The 16,370-nt window shown below is 45.3% G+C and overlaps 1 protein-coding gene across 1 annotated transcript in view; it reads right to left on the reverse strand.

Annotated features, from left to right (window-relative positions):
• Positions 1-10,916: 10,916 nt before the first annotated feature.
• The window catches only part of susd2 (sushi domain containing 2), a 65,095-nt gene continuing 59,641 nt past the window's right edge, over positions 10,917-16,370 (reverse strand). Inside the window, exon 13 of the mRNA XM_056278924.1 lies at positions 10,917-10,972. Coding sequence (XP_056134899.1) covers positions 10,917-10,972 — 56 coding nt within the window. The remainder of the gene's footprint in view (positions 10,973-16,370) is intronic.

The raw sequence follows: 16,370 nt of genomic DNA on the forward strand, positions 1-16,370 counted from the left end.
TGTTGATGGAGAAGTATAGAGAAGGTCAGAAGGAGTTACATTGTGTCTGTGGATTTAGAGATAGCATATGGCAGGGTGCCGAGAGAGGAGGTGTGGTATTGTATGAGGAATTCAGGAGTGGCAGAGAAGTATGTAAGTGGTGCAGGATATGTGAGGGCAGTGTGACAGTGGTGAGATGTGTGGTAAGAGTGATGGATGGGTTCAAGGTGGAGGAGGGATTACATCAAGGATCGGCTCTGAGCCCTTTCTTGTTTCCAATGGAGAGTTTGACAGGCGAGATCAGGCAGGAGTCTCTGTGGACTATGATGTTCGCGGATAGCATTGTGATCTTGTGAGAGTAGGGAGCAGGTTGAGGAGAGCCTGGAGAGGTGGCGGTAGAGAAGAGGAATGGAAGTCAGTAGGAGCAAGATGAAATACATATGCATGAAGGAGAGGGAGGACAGTGGAATGGTGAGGATGTAAGGAGTAGAGGTGACGAAGGTGGATGAGTTTAAATACTTAGGATCAACTGTTCAAAGTAATGGGGAGTGTGGAAGAGAGGTGAAGAAGAGAGTGCATGCAGGGTGGATTGGGTGGAGATGAGTGTCAGGAGTGATTAGCAACAGAAGGGTACCAGCAAGAGTTAAAGGGAAGGTTTACAAGATGGTTGTGAGACCAGCTATGTTATATGGTTTGGAGATGGTGGCACTGACGAAAAGACAGGAGGTGGAGCTGGGGATGGCAGAGTTGAAGATGGTGAGATTTTCATTGGGAGTGATGAAGAAGGACAGGATTAGGAATGAGTATATTAGAGGGACAGCCCAGGTTGGACGGTTTGGAGACAAAGTGAGAGAGGCGAGATTGAAATGGTATGGACATGTGTGGAGGAGAGATACTGAGTTGGTGGGAGAAGGATGGTAAAGATGAAGCTGCCAGGGAAGATGAAAAGAGGAAAGCCAAAGAGGTTTATGGGTGTGGTGAGAGAACACATGCAGGCAGCTGGCATGACAGAGGAAGATGCAGAAGACTGCAAGAGATGGAAACGGATGATCCGCTCTGGCGACCCCTAATGGCAGCAGCCGAAAGAAGAAAAGTAAGACGAAACTTAAATGCCCTAATTGAACAACTGCTGGACCCAAGAAAAGTTAGAGCCAGGGAAGTAAAATGCACACATCCATTATCTTAACCGCTTATCCTGCTCTCAGGGTCACGGGGATGCTGTAGCCTATCCCAGCAGTCATTGGGCGGCAGGCAAGGAGACACCCTGGACAGGCTGCCAGGCCATCACAGGGCTAACACACACACACACACACACACACACACACACACACACACACACACACACACACACACATTCATTCCTAGGGACAATTGAGTACGGCCAATTCACCTGACTTACATGTCTTTGGACTGTGGGAGGAAACTGTAGCCCCCGGAGGAAACCCACGCAGACACGGGAGAACATGCAAACTCCACACAGAGGATAACCTGGGATGACCCACCAAGGTTGGACTACCCAAGGGCAATAGAAAAAGCCAAAAGTGGCATAAAACATAACACCAAAAGCCTTTCAACACCAGCGGTACATGCTGGTTGTCTTGTTGAATTTACGGTTTGTCCTCTACATTGGAACCCACTTGTGATCACGAGTATATTGATCAACTACCTACACTACCGTTCAAAAGTTTGGGATCACCCAAACAATTTCGTGTTTTCCATGAAAAGTCACACTTATTCACCACCATATGTTGTGAAATGAATAGAAAATAGAGTCAAGACATTGACAAGGTTAGAAATAATGATTTGTATTTGAAATAAGATTTTTTTTACATCAAACTTTGCTTTCGTCAAAGAATCCTCCATTTGCAGCAATTACAGCATTGCAGACCTTTGGCATTCTAGCTGTTAATTTGTTGAGGTAATCTGGAGAAATTGCACCCCACGCTTCCAGAAGCAGCTCCCACAAGTTGGATTGGTTGGATGGGCACTTCTTTGAGCAGATTGAGTTTCTGGAGCATCACATTTGTGGGGTCAATTAAACGCTCAAAATGGCCAGAAAAAGAGAACTTTCATCTGAAACTCGACAGTCTATTCTTGTTCTTAGAAATGAAGGCTATTCCATGCGAGAAATTGCTAAGAAATTGAAGATTTCCTACACCGGTGTGTACTACTCCCTTCAGAGGACAGCACAAACAGGCTCTAACAGGTACTATTTAATGAAGATGCCAGTTGGGGACCTGTGAGGCGTCTGTTTCTCAAACTAGAGACTCTAATGTACTTATCTTCTTGCTCAGTTGTGCAACGCGGCCTCCCACTTCTTTTTCTACTCTGGTTAGAGCCTGTTTGTGCTGTCCTCTGAAGGGAGTAGTACACACCGGTGTAGGAAATCTTCAATTTCTTAGCAATTTCTCGCATGGAATAGCCTTCATTTCTAAGAACAAGAATAGACTGTCGAGTTTCAGATGAAAGTTCTCTTTTTCTGGCCATTTTGAGCGTTTAATTGACCCCACAAATGTGATGCTCCAGAAACTCAATCTGCTCAAAGAAGTGCCCATCCAACCAATCCAACTTGTGGGAGCTGCTTCTGGAAGCGTGGGGTGCAATTTCTCCAGATTACCTCAACAAATTAACAGCTAGAATGCCAAAGGTCTGCAATGCTGTAATTGCTGCAAATGGAGGATTCTTTGACGAAAGCAAAGTTTGATGTAAAAAAAATCTTATTTCAAATACAAATCATTATTTCTAACCTTGTCAATGTCTTGACTCTATTTTCTATTCATTTCACAACATATGGTGGTGAATAAGTGTGACTTTTCATGGAAAACACAAAATTGTTTGGGTGATCCCAAACTTTTGAACGGTAGTGTATACTGATCAAAAGTTGCTAGAACGAATAATTTCAGCACCAACACTGATTAAATCCAGTTAATGTGATCAAATGGCCCACTTAAAGTGATCATTTTGGATATGGCATGTACAGGAAAAGATAGATAAAACAAATGTTTTAACCAAGATATTTCAGGAAATGTAATGTAACTAACCACACAACATTCTATGGGGCAGTCAATTGTGGCATCCTGATGACTCAGAATCAGAATCAGTTTATTTGGCCAAGCATGTGTAGGCCTACACATGTAAGGAATTTGACTCTGATTCCTCCATTGCTCTCCATGTACTTACACAGAATAGACATACAGCTGAAACAAAGACAACAAGGGAAACAAACATTTAACTACTATGTACAGATATAGATGTATGTAAAAGAATATATTAAAAAATACAAATAAAACAATAATGACGTAACAGGAAGACAATAGTGCAATGGTACGGAGTGCGAAGATGCTGGAATAAATATGTTAACAGGTAACAGGTTACTTCATATACATGAGGTAGGTGGACATGACAGAATATGCATTACAATATACAGTACATACAGTGTGCTTATATTTATTTTTGATGATGATTGTTAAAACTGTGCTTGAACTATAGGATATGTAATTTAGTATTTGTAGGTATAGTGGATGTTCAGTGTTACAGGTATATTGTACAGGGATTGTTTCTGACACTGTATTACTATTTCAAGTGTTCATCAGAGTGACGACCTGCGGAAAGAAAAAGTTCTTGGGTCTGTTGTTTTGGCATTTTGGGAAGAGTTGGAACAGGTTGTGGCCAGGGTGTGATGGGTCTGCAGTGACGTTGCCCGCCCGTTTCCTGAGTCTGGAAATATACAAGTCCTGAGGTAGGTTGGCACCAATGGTTTTCTCTGCAGTCCTGACTGTCCGTTGAAATCTGTTCCTGTCCGGTTTGGTGGCCGATCCAAACCAGACAGCGATGGATGTGCAAAGAACAGACTGGATTACTGCAGAGTCTAACTAAACCAGCAACTCCTGAGGCAGGTTGAACTTCCTGAGCTGACAGAGAAAGTACATCCTTGCCTTTTTGATGACTGTGTCTGTGTTGGAAGCCCACCTTAGGTCCTGGGAGATTGTGTATCCCAGAAACCTGAAGGTTTCTATAGCAGACACAGTGCTGGTGAGTATGGTAAGGGCAGCAGTGTTTGGGGGCTCCTTCTGACTTCCACTGTCATCTCCACAGTATTGGGCATGTTCAGCTCCAGGTTGTTATGAGCACACCAGAGGGCCAGCTGTTCAACCTCCCGCCTGTATGCAAACTCGTCACCGTCCTGGATGAGGCCAATGAGGTCGTCTGCAAACTTCAGGAGTTTAACAGATGAGTCTCCTGAGGTGCAGTCATTAGCGTAGAGGGAGAAGAGCAGTGGGGAAAGCACACATCTATGGGGGGCATCAGTGCTTATTATCTGAGTGCTGGATGTGATTTTCCTCAGCCTCACCAGCTGTCTCCTGTCTGTCGGGAAAATTTTGGATCCACAGGTGGGGGCTGGAGCAGTGAGCTGGGTGAGTTTGGAGTGAAGGATGTCTGGGACAATGGTGTTGAACACTGAGCTGAACTGAAGTTCACAAACAGCACCTTTGCATATGTCCCTGGGAAATCGAGGTGTTGCAAGATGTAGTGACAGTCTAATGTTGACTGCATCATCCACTGACCTGTTTGCCCGGTAGGCAAACTGCAAGGGGTCCAGTAGGGGGCCTGTGATGTCCCTCAAGTGGGCCAACACCAGTCTCTCAAAGGATTTCATAACCACAGGCATCAGGGTGAGAGATCTGTAGTCATTTAATCCTGTGATTAAATCTCCTTTTTACCTGTACAGCTGAAACAGGTACTTTCCCTACCTCCCTAAGGTAGAAAATGCCCCCAGCGTTTGACTCCGGCTTTGTGACAGGGAGTGGCAATCTGGATAAACCATCTGCATTGTAGTGAGAGTCTCTTTGAGGAGTAGCATCCAAGTTTCACAGGCGCTCTTCATTGTTTGTTCCGGTACACAGAATATCATCCAGGTAGCACTGCACTCCTGGCAACCCACTGAGGATTTGGTCCATAGCTTGGTGGAACAGTGCCAGAGCTGAAGTGATGGCAAAAGGCAGTCTGCAGTATCTGAAAAGTCGCTTATGTGTGTTAATGGTCAGCATTTCAAGTGACTGTTCTTCTACATGCATTTGTAGGTAAGCCTGACTAAGATCTATCTTGCTGAATTTCTGTTCCCCTCTCAGTCCAGCAAACAAGTTGTCAATTAGAGGAAGTGGATATTCCTCTGCTGCTAGCACAGGGTTAAGTGTTACCTTAAAGTCTCCACATCCTTTTTAGGTACTGGAACAATGGGCGTGGCAGATTCACTGATCGTCACAGACTCCAAAACCCCATTCTGTTCAGGGTGTCCAGGTCAGCTTCCACCTTGGGTCTGATATCATATGGCACTGGTCTAGCTTTCATGAACAGAGGCTTGCTACCAGGTTTGACATGCAGCTTCACTGTAATATCTTCCATGCTGCCTAATTCATCATGGAAAACCTCTTCGTGTTTTTCCGATATTGCCTGCAGGTGAGTGGAACCGTGTGACAGCTTCCTTATCGCTTGCCAGTCAAACCGGATTTCTTTTAGCCATACATGCCACATTATAGCAGAATTATTTCCCTTGGTTACATAAACTGGAAGCCTTGCAGTTTGGCTGCTGCACTGAACAGTCACATCTGTCATTCCTTCCATGTGCTCTCGATGTCCTGTATACACCCTAAAAACTATGTCTGAAGGACGTAGTGGAAGGTGCCTCATGAATTTCCTGTAGATTTTGTGTGACACCAGTGACGCCTTTGATCCAGTGTCTATCTGCATTTTCACCCAATGTCCCTCCAACTTGGGTTTAGCCTAATAGCCTTCTGAGCTCTCATCCACACTCATTATCTGCACAGTATTTACTGTGTGAACAATTCTTTTCTTTTTGTGATTTACAGTGTCTCTTTTATTTTTAGTCTTTGAGCTTCTGTCTGTGGTCTTTATTTCTGCATGCCCGCTATACATGGTCTTTTTTTCCGCAGTTATGACTGTCCATATCTTTACACCAGCATGTCCAGATTTACCACAGCGAAAACATGGGCCTTGTGCATTTGATTTACCACTGCTGAGTTTGTGCAATCTCCCTGTAGCATTTAGCTGCTGGGCTTCTTTTGATGCCATTTCCATTGTTACACTAATAGTAATACTTTTTCAAGAGTTAAGTCGCTCTCTGTGAGTAACTTCTTTCGCGCTGCTTCATTTCTTAATCCACACACAACACAGGGTTGGGTACCGTTCAAATTTTATCGATTCCGATTCTGATTTTGCTTCCGCTTAACGGTTCCGGTTCTTATCGATTTCGAGTTTCGATTCCAATGTGGTAAAAAAAAAAAAGGAAAAAAAAGAGGTGAAATGTTTAGATAACAAAAACATCTTTATTTTTAAGCATTAACTGAACATAAACAATGTAAATACATAAACACCTCATCCAAGGAAAATACTGGTGTCCAAACAACACAGTCATATTTGTAGATAATTAGTAGTGGAAAATGCTCTAATCTCTCATATATTCCACCTGACAACAACACAGTGGAAAGCAGTAACGGTTGAACCATTTGTGGATAATAACATTTTGAGCTTTTTGTTGCTCGTAAGATGTATGTATGTAGTATGACTATGCAACAAATAACTCGAACAGTTTTTCTTCAGAAAGATCAGCATATCAGTCTTTTCAGGTAGTATGTGGGATCTTTCTATATAATGAGAAATAGTGTCTCCAGCAGTGGAGAAAACCCTCTCACTTGGGGTCGAGGAGGCCTGCACGAGGAGGCCACACTTGTTGTTCCACCACCAGGCAGCAGGGTGATCAGATGTCACTGTTGGTGGCATCTCTTGGTACATCTGCAGCTCTCTGTCAGTCTTGTGCTGGACGGACGTGGTGCTGTCTGATAATGATATTTTCATCTTCAGGTCGTGTTCAGCAGCAAAAAGCTCCTCCAGTGGAGACTTTATAGCCCCCTTGCAGGGAGGTGGCTGCTCCTCCTCTTCCTCACTCTCCTCAATTTCTCTTTGTTGTCTGGCTGCTTGGACTCAGTCAGCTTTCCTGCCATCAGCTTTTCCTTGACCCGGTCCCAGACAGTGCTGTCCTCCACTTTGTGCTTGAAACGTGGGTCTAGTGCAGTGGCCTCTTCAAGGAAGTGTCCGATGTCATCACCCTGGTACCGCTTGGAGAGGTTTTGCCAGACAGCCTGCTTCAAGCTGGACATAAACACTGTGTCTCTCTCTCCTACAGTGAAGTGCTTCTGAAGAATTGGAAGGACCTGGCTGCATGTGGGGCTCTTTTCGGATGAAACACAGAGTGTGGATATGAATAGCACTCTCATCCGCTGGATGAACTCCTTTCCCTTTCTGAAATCTTCATCCGTGAGTCGAGCAAGTCAGTCCCTCTCCATGGGCTTTCTCGGATGCTGGTCTAAGCTGTCTGCTTGGATTGCAGGATACAACTCAAGGAATCATTTCAGCATCATGCAGAGGGAATTCCAATGAGTTCGAACATCCAGGATTAGGGAGTGTTGAGGGAGATCTATGAAACAAAGAAAATCACACATGGAGTTAAAGTTGATAATGCATAGAAAATTATATTAATTTTTCATTTTAATTTTAACCGCTATTGTCCTATTCTTTGTGTGTGTATTTAAATGTGTTTTAAATACATTAAAATAAATGTTGGTGCTTTGTGACAGACAAGTTATCAATATGAGATCCAGTTTTTATGTGTGTGTTTAAATGTGTTTTAAAATTATTTAAAATTAATTAAATGAATTGCTGTTGCTTTGTGACAGACAATAAATTTAAGTAATATGAGATCCAGTTTTTATTTGGTGTTGTTAGCGACATTAAGATATGAGATGTATGTTATGTTATTTGCATTGTGTTAACAAATGTATTTTTTCCCGTAAAATGTACATAATAGTTCAGTTTTAATGAGCTGTCCTGTAAAAAGGTCAAATGAAGAGAACTGAGGGATGCTTACTTAGGACTTGTTGCTTCTCCCGGAGCACAGGCTTTGCCATGGATGTCCGCTTCATCCAGACAACAACATCCGTGATCTTGGCAGTCCATTTTGCCACTGATGCCAGAGAGTAGACAGTTTGTGCAGCAAAATTTAGTGTGTGGGCAAAACAGCCTAGCTTTATGAAATGTAGCCTTGTTATCGCCACATCCATGTTTGTGGCATTGTCAACAGTGACAGCCACTATTTTATCCAATATGCCAAATTCTTGCAAGATGTCACTAATTTCTTCAGTCACCACTGGTCCTGTTTGTGATGTATAGACTGCCTTTGTTTTGAATACTTTTGTCTCATCTGTCCCTCAGTGAAATAGTGTGCTGTCACTGTAAGATAATGATCTTGGGAAATGCTTGTCCAGCTGTCGCTGGTTAAAGCAACTTTGCTAACATCACTGAGCTCAGATATTTAAAACGTTAGACTTTTCCACCTTGAACCATGCAGGAATCAGTTGATTGCTCAAACTATCGCTGGAGGGGGGGATGTATTTTAAATTTAGACCCTGGTCATCTCCCTGCAAATAAAAATTCAACATGACAGTAACTGTTACTGCACAAGAAACCTACCATCATCACACTTTTTTTTTAACATTTAGACTTAGACTACTTTTATTGTCATTGCCTTATATGCATGTCTCATACATACAAGGGAATGAAATTATGTTTCACAAGGACTACAGTGTTGCATAAAAACAAATAACACACAATAAATGTTAAAAACAGCAAGTGCATTAAAAGCAAAAAGAACTAAGCATCACAAGCACACCTGACACGGACAGTGAGAAAGGCAGTCAAAAAGTCATTTTGTGGAAGGTCTAAGTGTTCAGGCTGTTGAGGAACCTCACAGCCTGAGGAATGAAACTATTGCATAGTCTGGTGGAGGCAGCATGGACGCTCCGGTACCTCCTGCCAGAGGGTAGGAAGGTGAAGTGGATGTGGGAAGGGTGGGTGGGGTCCTTCACCATGCTGAGAGCCTTCTGGGTGCACTGTGTATCATAGATGACCTGGATGGATGGGAGAACAGTTCCTATGATCTTTCCAGCTTTCTTCACTATCTGCTGTAGGGATTTGCGGTCAGAGGCCTTGCAGTTCTCATGCCAGACAGTGATACAGCTGGTCAGAATGCTCTCTATGGTGCCTCTGTAGAATGTGATGAGGATGGGTGGGGGGAGACTCGCCTTCTTCAGACACCGCAGGAAGTGAAGATGCTGCTGGGCCTTCTTGGAGAGCACAGTGACATGTGAGGACCAGGAGAGGTCTTCTGTGGGGTGAACTCCCAGGAACTTAACACTGCTGACTCTCTCCATGTCCATACCATTGATGGTCAGAGGGGTATGGTGGGCGCTGGTCTTTCTAAAGTCAATAATGACCTCCTTAGTTTTTCCTATGTTTAGGAAGAGGTTGTTATTTTTGCACCTCATCACCAGTTGATCCACCTCCGCTCTGTATGAGGATTCATTGTTGTTGCTGATGAGACCTACCACTGTGGTATCAACAAACCTCATAATGAGGTTGGAGGTGGATGATGCTGTGCAGTCATGAGTCTGCAGGGTGAACAAGAGTGGACTGAGCACACAGCTCTGTACACTGACTGTGGCCTCCCTGTGAGGAAGTCCAGCAACCAGTTGCAGAGGGAGGTGTTAAGGCCCAGCTGGCTCAGCTTTTTGATCAGTTGTTGTGGTAAGATTGTGTTAAAAGCTGAGCTGAAGTCAATGAACAACAGCCTCTGGTATGATGGTGGTAGACCTGAAACACGTGGGGATGACTGCCTGGAACAGTGAGATGTTGAAGATGTCAGCAAGGACATCTGCCAGCTGCTCAGCACAGTCTCTGATGTCTCTGATGGCATTTCCTACCTAAAGAGGATTCGACAACTGAGAATGGGTGTAGCCCTTTCACCACAAAAGCTGTTACCGCTCTGTGGCACGCCTCGGTTTTCTCTTTGGTCATACTTCCTTTTATTGCCAAAGAGAACGGTTTCTCGCGGCCTGCTGTCTTCCCGGGCTCTACTGGAGGTGCTCGCGACATGTTGGCGCGTTTGATCAGATTTGAGGTGCAACCTGCCTTGCAGCTAATAAACTTCCCACATTTACTGCACTCAGCCTTATTGTTGCTTTCTTTGGCAAAGTACAGCCACACTTTGGACCGTTTACCGTGGTCCACCTTTCAAACTGCTGTTGTGATGCTAGTCAAACATGCTAACCACTAGCTTGTATCAAAACAAATGGACATGGACATGCAGGCGCGGTTGTGTTGATGCGTAAGGTAGACAGGTCCTGGCAGATATATAAAAAGCCGTCAGGTCCTTGCTGACATACGTAGCCGTTGTTTGCAATAATAAAGATTTATATCTCTTTTAGGAACCGATAAGCAGAACCGAAATTCAACTTTTTTTTTTTACCTTGCTAAAATACAAAGGTAAAACAACCAGGCTCTAAAAGTGTAGCGTAAAATTGTGGCTAAAAACTAGATAAAAATGACAACTTATGACAGAGCTTCTAGCGGTAAAACACAACGCAGATGTATGCACATTTCAAGGGGTGTATATTCCTGAATAGCACCACTTGATGTTAAAAGGGTGGTTTCCAGTTGCAAGGGAAAGCCCTAGATGACCAGCGCCCTTCCTAACTGCAGATAACTGCTGATTACCCAGTCAGGTTCGTCCATGCGGGCTGCAGTCACATTCCTTTTTTTGTCAGGATGCACTCTCCTAGCTTTCTGTCTTCCCAGACTAACCCACAAGCCAGCCAGCAGGGCAGTGGTTGGATTACACCAGGCCATATCCAAGCAAGCATGACTGCTGGGATAGGTTCCAGCATCCCTGCGACCCTGAGAGCAGGATAAGCGGTTTGGATAATGGATGGATGGGTATCCAAGCAATGGGCATATCAACTCTGAGGGCCACTGAAGCTCCAAGATCCCCTATCATGTTAGCCTGGGGGGTGCAAGATGCCCTGTTACTATGTGTGACCATGGCGATACCTGGCAGGAGTCTTGGTGATGGAGAGGCTGTGCACTGGCAAGGGAACACACTAAGGAAAACAAGTTCCAGTGTGTACCTAAGTGGGTACAAATGCTTGTCACTGGGGCAGTACCTTTCTGAAATACAATAATGTACCCATGTAAAGACATTTCATTGTCTTAAGCAGCTTTGTTACCTTTCAGCTTATGGAAAGATACATATTGATCCTTCAAAGTAAAATATTGTACCTCTGTTGCTGTAATATACCTATGACCACAGAAGTGTACCTCTTCTGTACCTTAATTTCTGAGAGTGAACGCTTATACACCAGGCTTTTTCTCCCAATTCACCATAAAGGTTAGCCAGCGGAAGCAAGCTGTAGGCAAGGGGATTGTAAGCAGATGGGAGGTAGATATGCCCCTTTCCTCTAAACTACTGCACTACTACGCCTGGCACATCACAACACCATGTGGGCCTAGGCAACTATGACTAGGCATCTATATATATATATATATATATATATATAGGCATCACTGCACACACACACACACACACACACACACACACACACACACACACACACACACACCAACAACATCATCATCACCGGGCAGCACGGTGGCCCAGTGGTTAGCGCTGTCGCCTCACAACAAGAAGGTCCTGGGTTCGAATCTCGGGGTTGTCCAACCTTGGGGGTCATCCCAGGTCGTCCTCTGTGTGGAGTTTGCGTGTTCCCCCCGTGTCTGCGGTGGATTTTCTCCGGGTGCTCCAGTTTCCCCCACCATCAAAAAGACATGCATGTGAGGGTTAATACTCCTGTCTGTGCCCCTGACCAAGGCAACGGAAGAAAGAAGTGGAGTTGGTCCCCGGGCGCTGTACGGTGGCTGCCCACTGCTCTTAGCCACACAGCTAGGATGGGTTAAATGCAGAGAAAGAATTGCCCCACGGGGATTGATAAAGGAGTAAAATCAAATAAAATAAATAAAATCATCATCATCATCAGTGGTCATTCGTGGTCCAGTAGGACCGTTCTCCCTCTGGATCCCTCTGGGTCCTCAGTTGGGCATAGAGGCCGATCCTGGAGCTGCATAATGGGAGGACACCTGCATGGAGTGGCTGATGTGCCTGCAGCCACCACACGGTCCTTGGCAGGGGGTGGCCGGAGTCCAATGACATGGAGAACCAAGACGATTGGGGACCACCCTCTATTGCAGCCTTCATCTGCCTACACTGCCATTGTGACCTGGAGACATCTTCTGCGAGTTCTGCCGTTGAGGTCTTTGTTGGATCTCTGTTGGATGGCGCTTCGTCTGGAACCTCCTCCCCCTTGACCCGTCCACCTTGGGTGATCCTACCAGGAGCCAAGCTCCGGATGGCATAGCTCTTGGGATCATTGGTACACACAAACTCCTCCACCGTGGCAAGGTGGGGATCCATGAGAACACACACACACACACACACACACAGAAATATTCCCTGAGGTTTCTAATCCAGTCCGCCTTGCTACACACGGACAGTCCTACAGACTGGCCATGTCCTTTGGAAAAAGAAAAGGAGGCTTCTGACTGTTGGTCTTTCGAGCCCCAGGCAACAAGCTACCTAGGCAGGTTTGGCTAATTGGGGAGAGACTATCACTCATTCAATGTTAAAACGTTCCTGACTTATACCCTCAAAGCTATCTCATTACTACAGTGACCTGACCCCCAACTCTCATCCCGCTGCTTGATCAGATAAAACAGTCCAAGGGAACACTCAGTCTGGACCAGTACATTGCTACTGAGAAGGGTCAAAACATGGTGGACAACACTGGTAACTGAGAACAGCTTAAGAGGTTGACAGCGAACATTAAAAGATGGATCTCACCCCCACTTTTTTCCCATCCATCCATCAATTATCCAAACCGCTTATCCTGTTCTCAGGGTCACGGGGATGCTGGAGCCTATCCCAGCAGTCATTGGCCGGCAGGCAGGGGGACACCCTGGACAGGCCACCAAGTCATGCCAAATTGTATCCAGCCAATTACCCCACTCTTCCAAACTGTCCCGGTCACTGCTCCACCCCCTCTGCTGATCCAGGGAGGGCTGCAGACTACCACATGCCTCCTCCGATACATGTGGAGTCACAAGCTGCTTCTTTTCACCTGACAGTGAGGAGTTTCACCAGGGGGATGCAGCACGTGGGAGGATCACGCTATTCCCCCCAGTTCCCCCTCCCCCATGAACAGGCACCCCGACTGACCGGAGGAGGCGCTAGTGCAGCGACCAGGACACATACCCACATCCGGTTTCCCACCTGCAGAAATGACCAATTGTGTTGTAGGGATGCCCAACCAAGCCGGAGGTAACATGGGGATTCGAACTGGCGATCCCCATGTTGGTAGGCAACGGAATAGACTACTATGCCACCCGGACGCCCCATAAAAGATGTTCTGAACATACGTTCAATCTATTCAAAGATGCCACTGTTTTTAGTGACTACACCACCAGTAGGTGATCTTAATAACCTTTAAGCCAGGTTTAAGACTCCGTGCCATATTATTTTAAGTCCTGTTCATACACATCACTACAAATTCAAACTTAAAAATCTGGAAAAAAACCACATCTGAGCCCAATGCGGTTTAAATTTAGTTAAAATCGAAACTTGTTTTCTGCACACTGTGCTAATCTTGCTAACAGATAACAAAAAAGATTTCCAGCAGTAGTCTGATACCATTTCCGCAAGCCCAGCATATGTACTTATTTTTACAAACCAGTTTTCTTATCACATGTAGCCCTGCTCTGTGCTGGAGATGAGTTTTTAGACATAGTTGATGTAGTCTTTAAAATATCTCTGCTGATATTTAACCCCGGGGTGAAGTTGAGCTTCTCTGCTCCACCGACAACCTCCTGTTGTCGTTTGATCCCTCTGTCAACCAGTGCGCCGGAATGTAACAGATGAAGAGTCACTGAAAAGCTGACCTTCTGCCAATCACAGCGCAGCAACTTCAGACATACACACAATTGCAAATGCGCACGCGCACACACACACACACACACACACACACGCACACACACGCACACACACACACACACACACACACACACACACACACACACACACACACACACACACACACACACACACACACACACACCCCACAAACTCTCACTCATACACACCCCCACACTCACAATGTATGCAAACAATTGCACACGTTTGCACAAACATATACCAACACACACAAACACACACAGAGGACAGTTTGATGCAGGGGGGGGGGGGGTCAGGGTTTTTTTTTCATCCCCTCCAGACACTTAAAGGGCAAGCCTCCCCATTCCAGCCCTCACCACCTTCTACAGGGGCACCACTGAAAGCTAACCTATGGCCGCACTTCTAACCAACGGCCTCACCTCATGGTTCAGTAACTGCAGAGCGACCGAACACCACCAGCTGAACAGGATGGTGAGGACGCCTAGCAAGATCATTTGTGCCCCTCTCCCCTTCTCGTTGGAGATTTACCATCATCACTGTGTTCGCTGAGCCTCCAGCATCATTAAGGACCCCCACCATCCTTCTCACAAGCTGTTTCCCTCCCGCCGTCTGGGAAGAGGTACACAAGCATCTGTGCTACATCCAGCAGAATACTAAATAGCTTCTACCCACAAGCAGTCAGGATTATCAACAAACTGATGTGTTGTAGTACTCGAGTCCAGGACTCAGACTCGAATCCAACATCAGGACTCGTGACTCGACTTGGACTTGAGCACTGATGACTCGGACTTGGACTCAAACACTAGGGACTCGAGACTCGACTCGGACTCAAGGTTTAGTGACTCGACTACAACACTGGTGTGTGTGTGCACATGCTTGCGAGTGCATTTGTTTGGCTGTTGTGTCACAAAGTAAATAAACTCCCTTTGAAGTGGTGACAGCTGTGTCATTTTTGTTTCAGGTTGACCTTTTTTATTTGTAGGTCTGCTTTTTATGGTGCCAGAGTGGAGCACTGGAGCCCATGTTGGAACTCGACTCAGACTCAACCTTGATGACTCGGACCCGAACACTTGGGACTCAAGACTCGGATTCGAGGTTTAGTGACTCGACTACAGCACTGCCTCCCACACACATGGACATGCCGATCCTACTACCCTCTACCCCCCCCCCCCCCCCCATCAGTGCTGGTCACTTGTCGACATTTAAACTGAAAATGGAACGTTAATTGACTGTGGCGCACCTGAATGGACTGTGTGGTTAACTGTTTGTGCTTTTTGTGTTGTTCTCTCTGTTGTTTTGTTTTTAGTGGTATTGTTTTGAGGGAATTTTTGGATGTTTATTTTTATCTTTGTTGCACCGCTGTGGGCTGGAAGAAACGGCATTTCATTTTCAATGAAAATGACAATAAATTAAATCTTGAAATCTTGAATACCCGCACCCACCCGATCCGTTATGAGAGCCAATCTGCCCCACCCGACCCGCTAAAATATGTGTTTATTACCCACCTGAACCTGACCCACAAACCTCCAAATTTAGCCTGGGCAACAGCAAAGTTTCATTTTTGGGCTGTTTGTCCAGCATAAGACACTGAGTGACTGCTAGGTATCGCTGTAGCATCTTAGCCCAATGGTGCCTGGGTCTAGGCTGCTGAATAAAAACCCAGTCGGCATCAGAACAAATCTAACCGGGGGGCATTAGGGAACTGTGGGGGGGTACAATCTGCCGTTCAAGAACTCTATAATGCAAATGCTGCTAATGCATTGGAACAGAATGGTTGGAACAGAAGAAGTAAGTAAAGCTATTAGGGAACAGTGCTTCTAACTTATACCATGGCAGATCGGTTGATTTAAACCAAATTGAAATTTTGTGGATGTGTGCTGCCCAATAATACATTTGGAAACTTGGGCGAGATAGTCCACCATTGAATTTGCATCTTTGAAGTAGGGATGTCCCGAGCTGATCCTCGGTATCGGGTCGATACTGGCCCAGAATGCTGGATTGGATATTGAAGGGGAGAAAAACATATGATCCGAGACCTATCCGATACAACCCATGGGGAAATCTAGCTTAAACCATCGCCTAAATACTAGTATATTACACCATCATCATCAGCATCATCCTTCTTCTTCCTTTTTTTTTCTTCTGGCTTTCTTCTTCATATTAGCACTTCCCGCGCCACACGCCTCCAGTTCAAGACGGTGGAGTGAGCAGCAGCACCCTTGCAGGCTCTGGTTAAAAGTTTTCATAAAGTCCTTGAAATGTAAACCTTTTCGTGCAATAACCTAATATTGTTTAACCAGATTACTTAGTATCAAAGTACCTTGAAAGAATACTCTATACTGAAGTACTAAACACTTTTGGAACGAAGGAAACAACATGTTTGTTAGTATGACTGACTTTGTTAGTATGACTGACCTCAACTACAACCTAACAGCTGTCCGTGAGGCGAGTGATGACAGCGACATAGAAGAAATTGATGTGG

This window comes from Lampris incognitus, chromosome 1, assembly GCF_029633865.1.
Source record: "Lampris incognitus isolate fLamInc1 chromosome 1, fLamInc1.hap2, whole genome shotgun sequence".
In the NCBI taxonomy this organism is placed as follows: domain Eukaryota; kingdom Metazoa; phylum Chordata; class Actinopteri; order Lampriformes; family Lampridae; genus Lampris; species Lampris incognitus.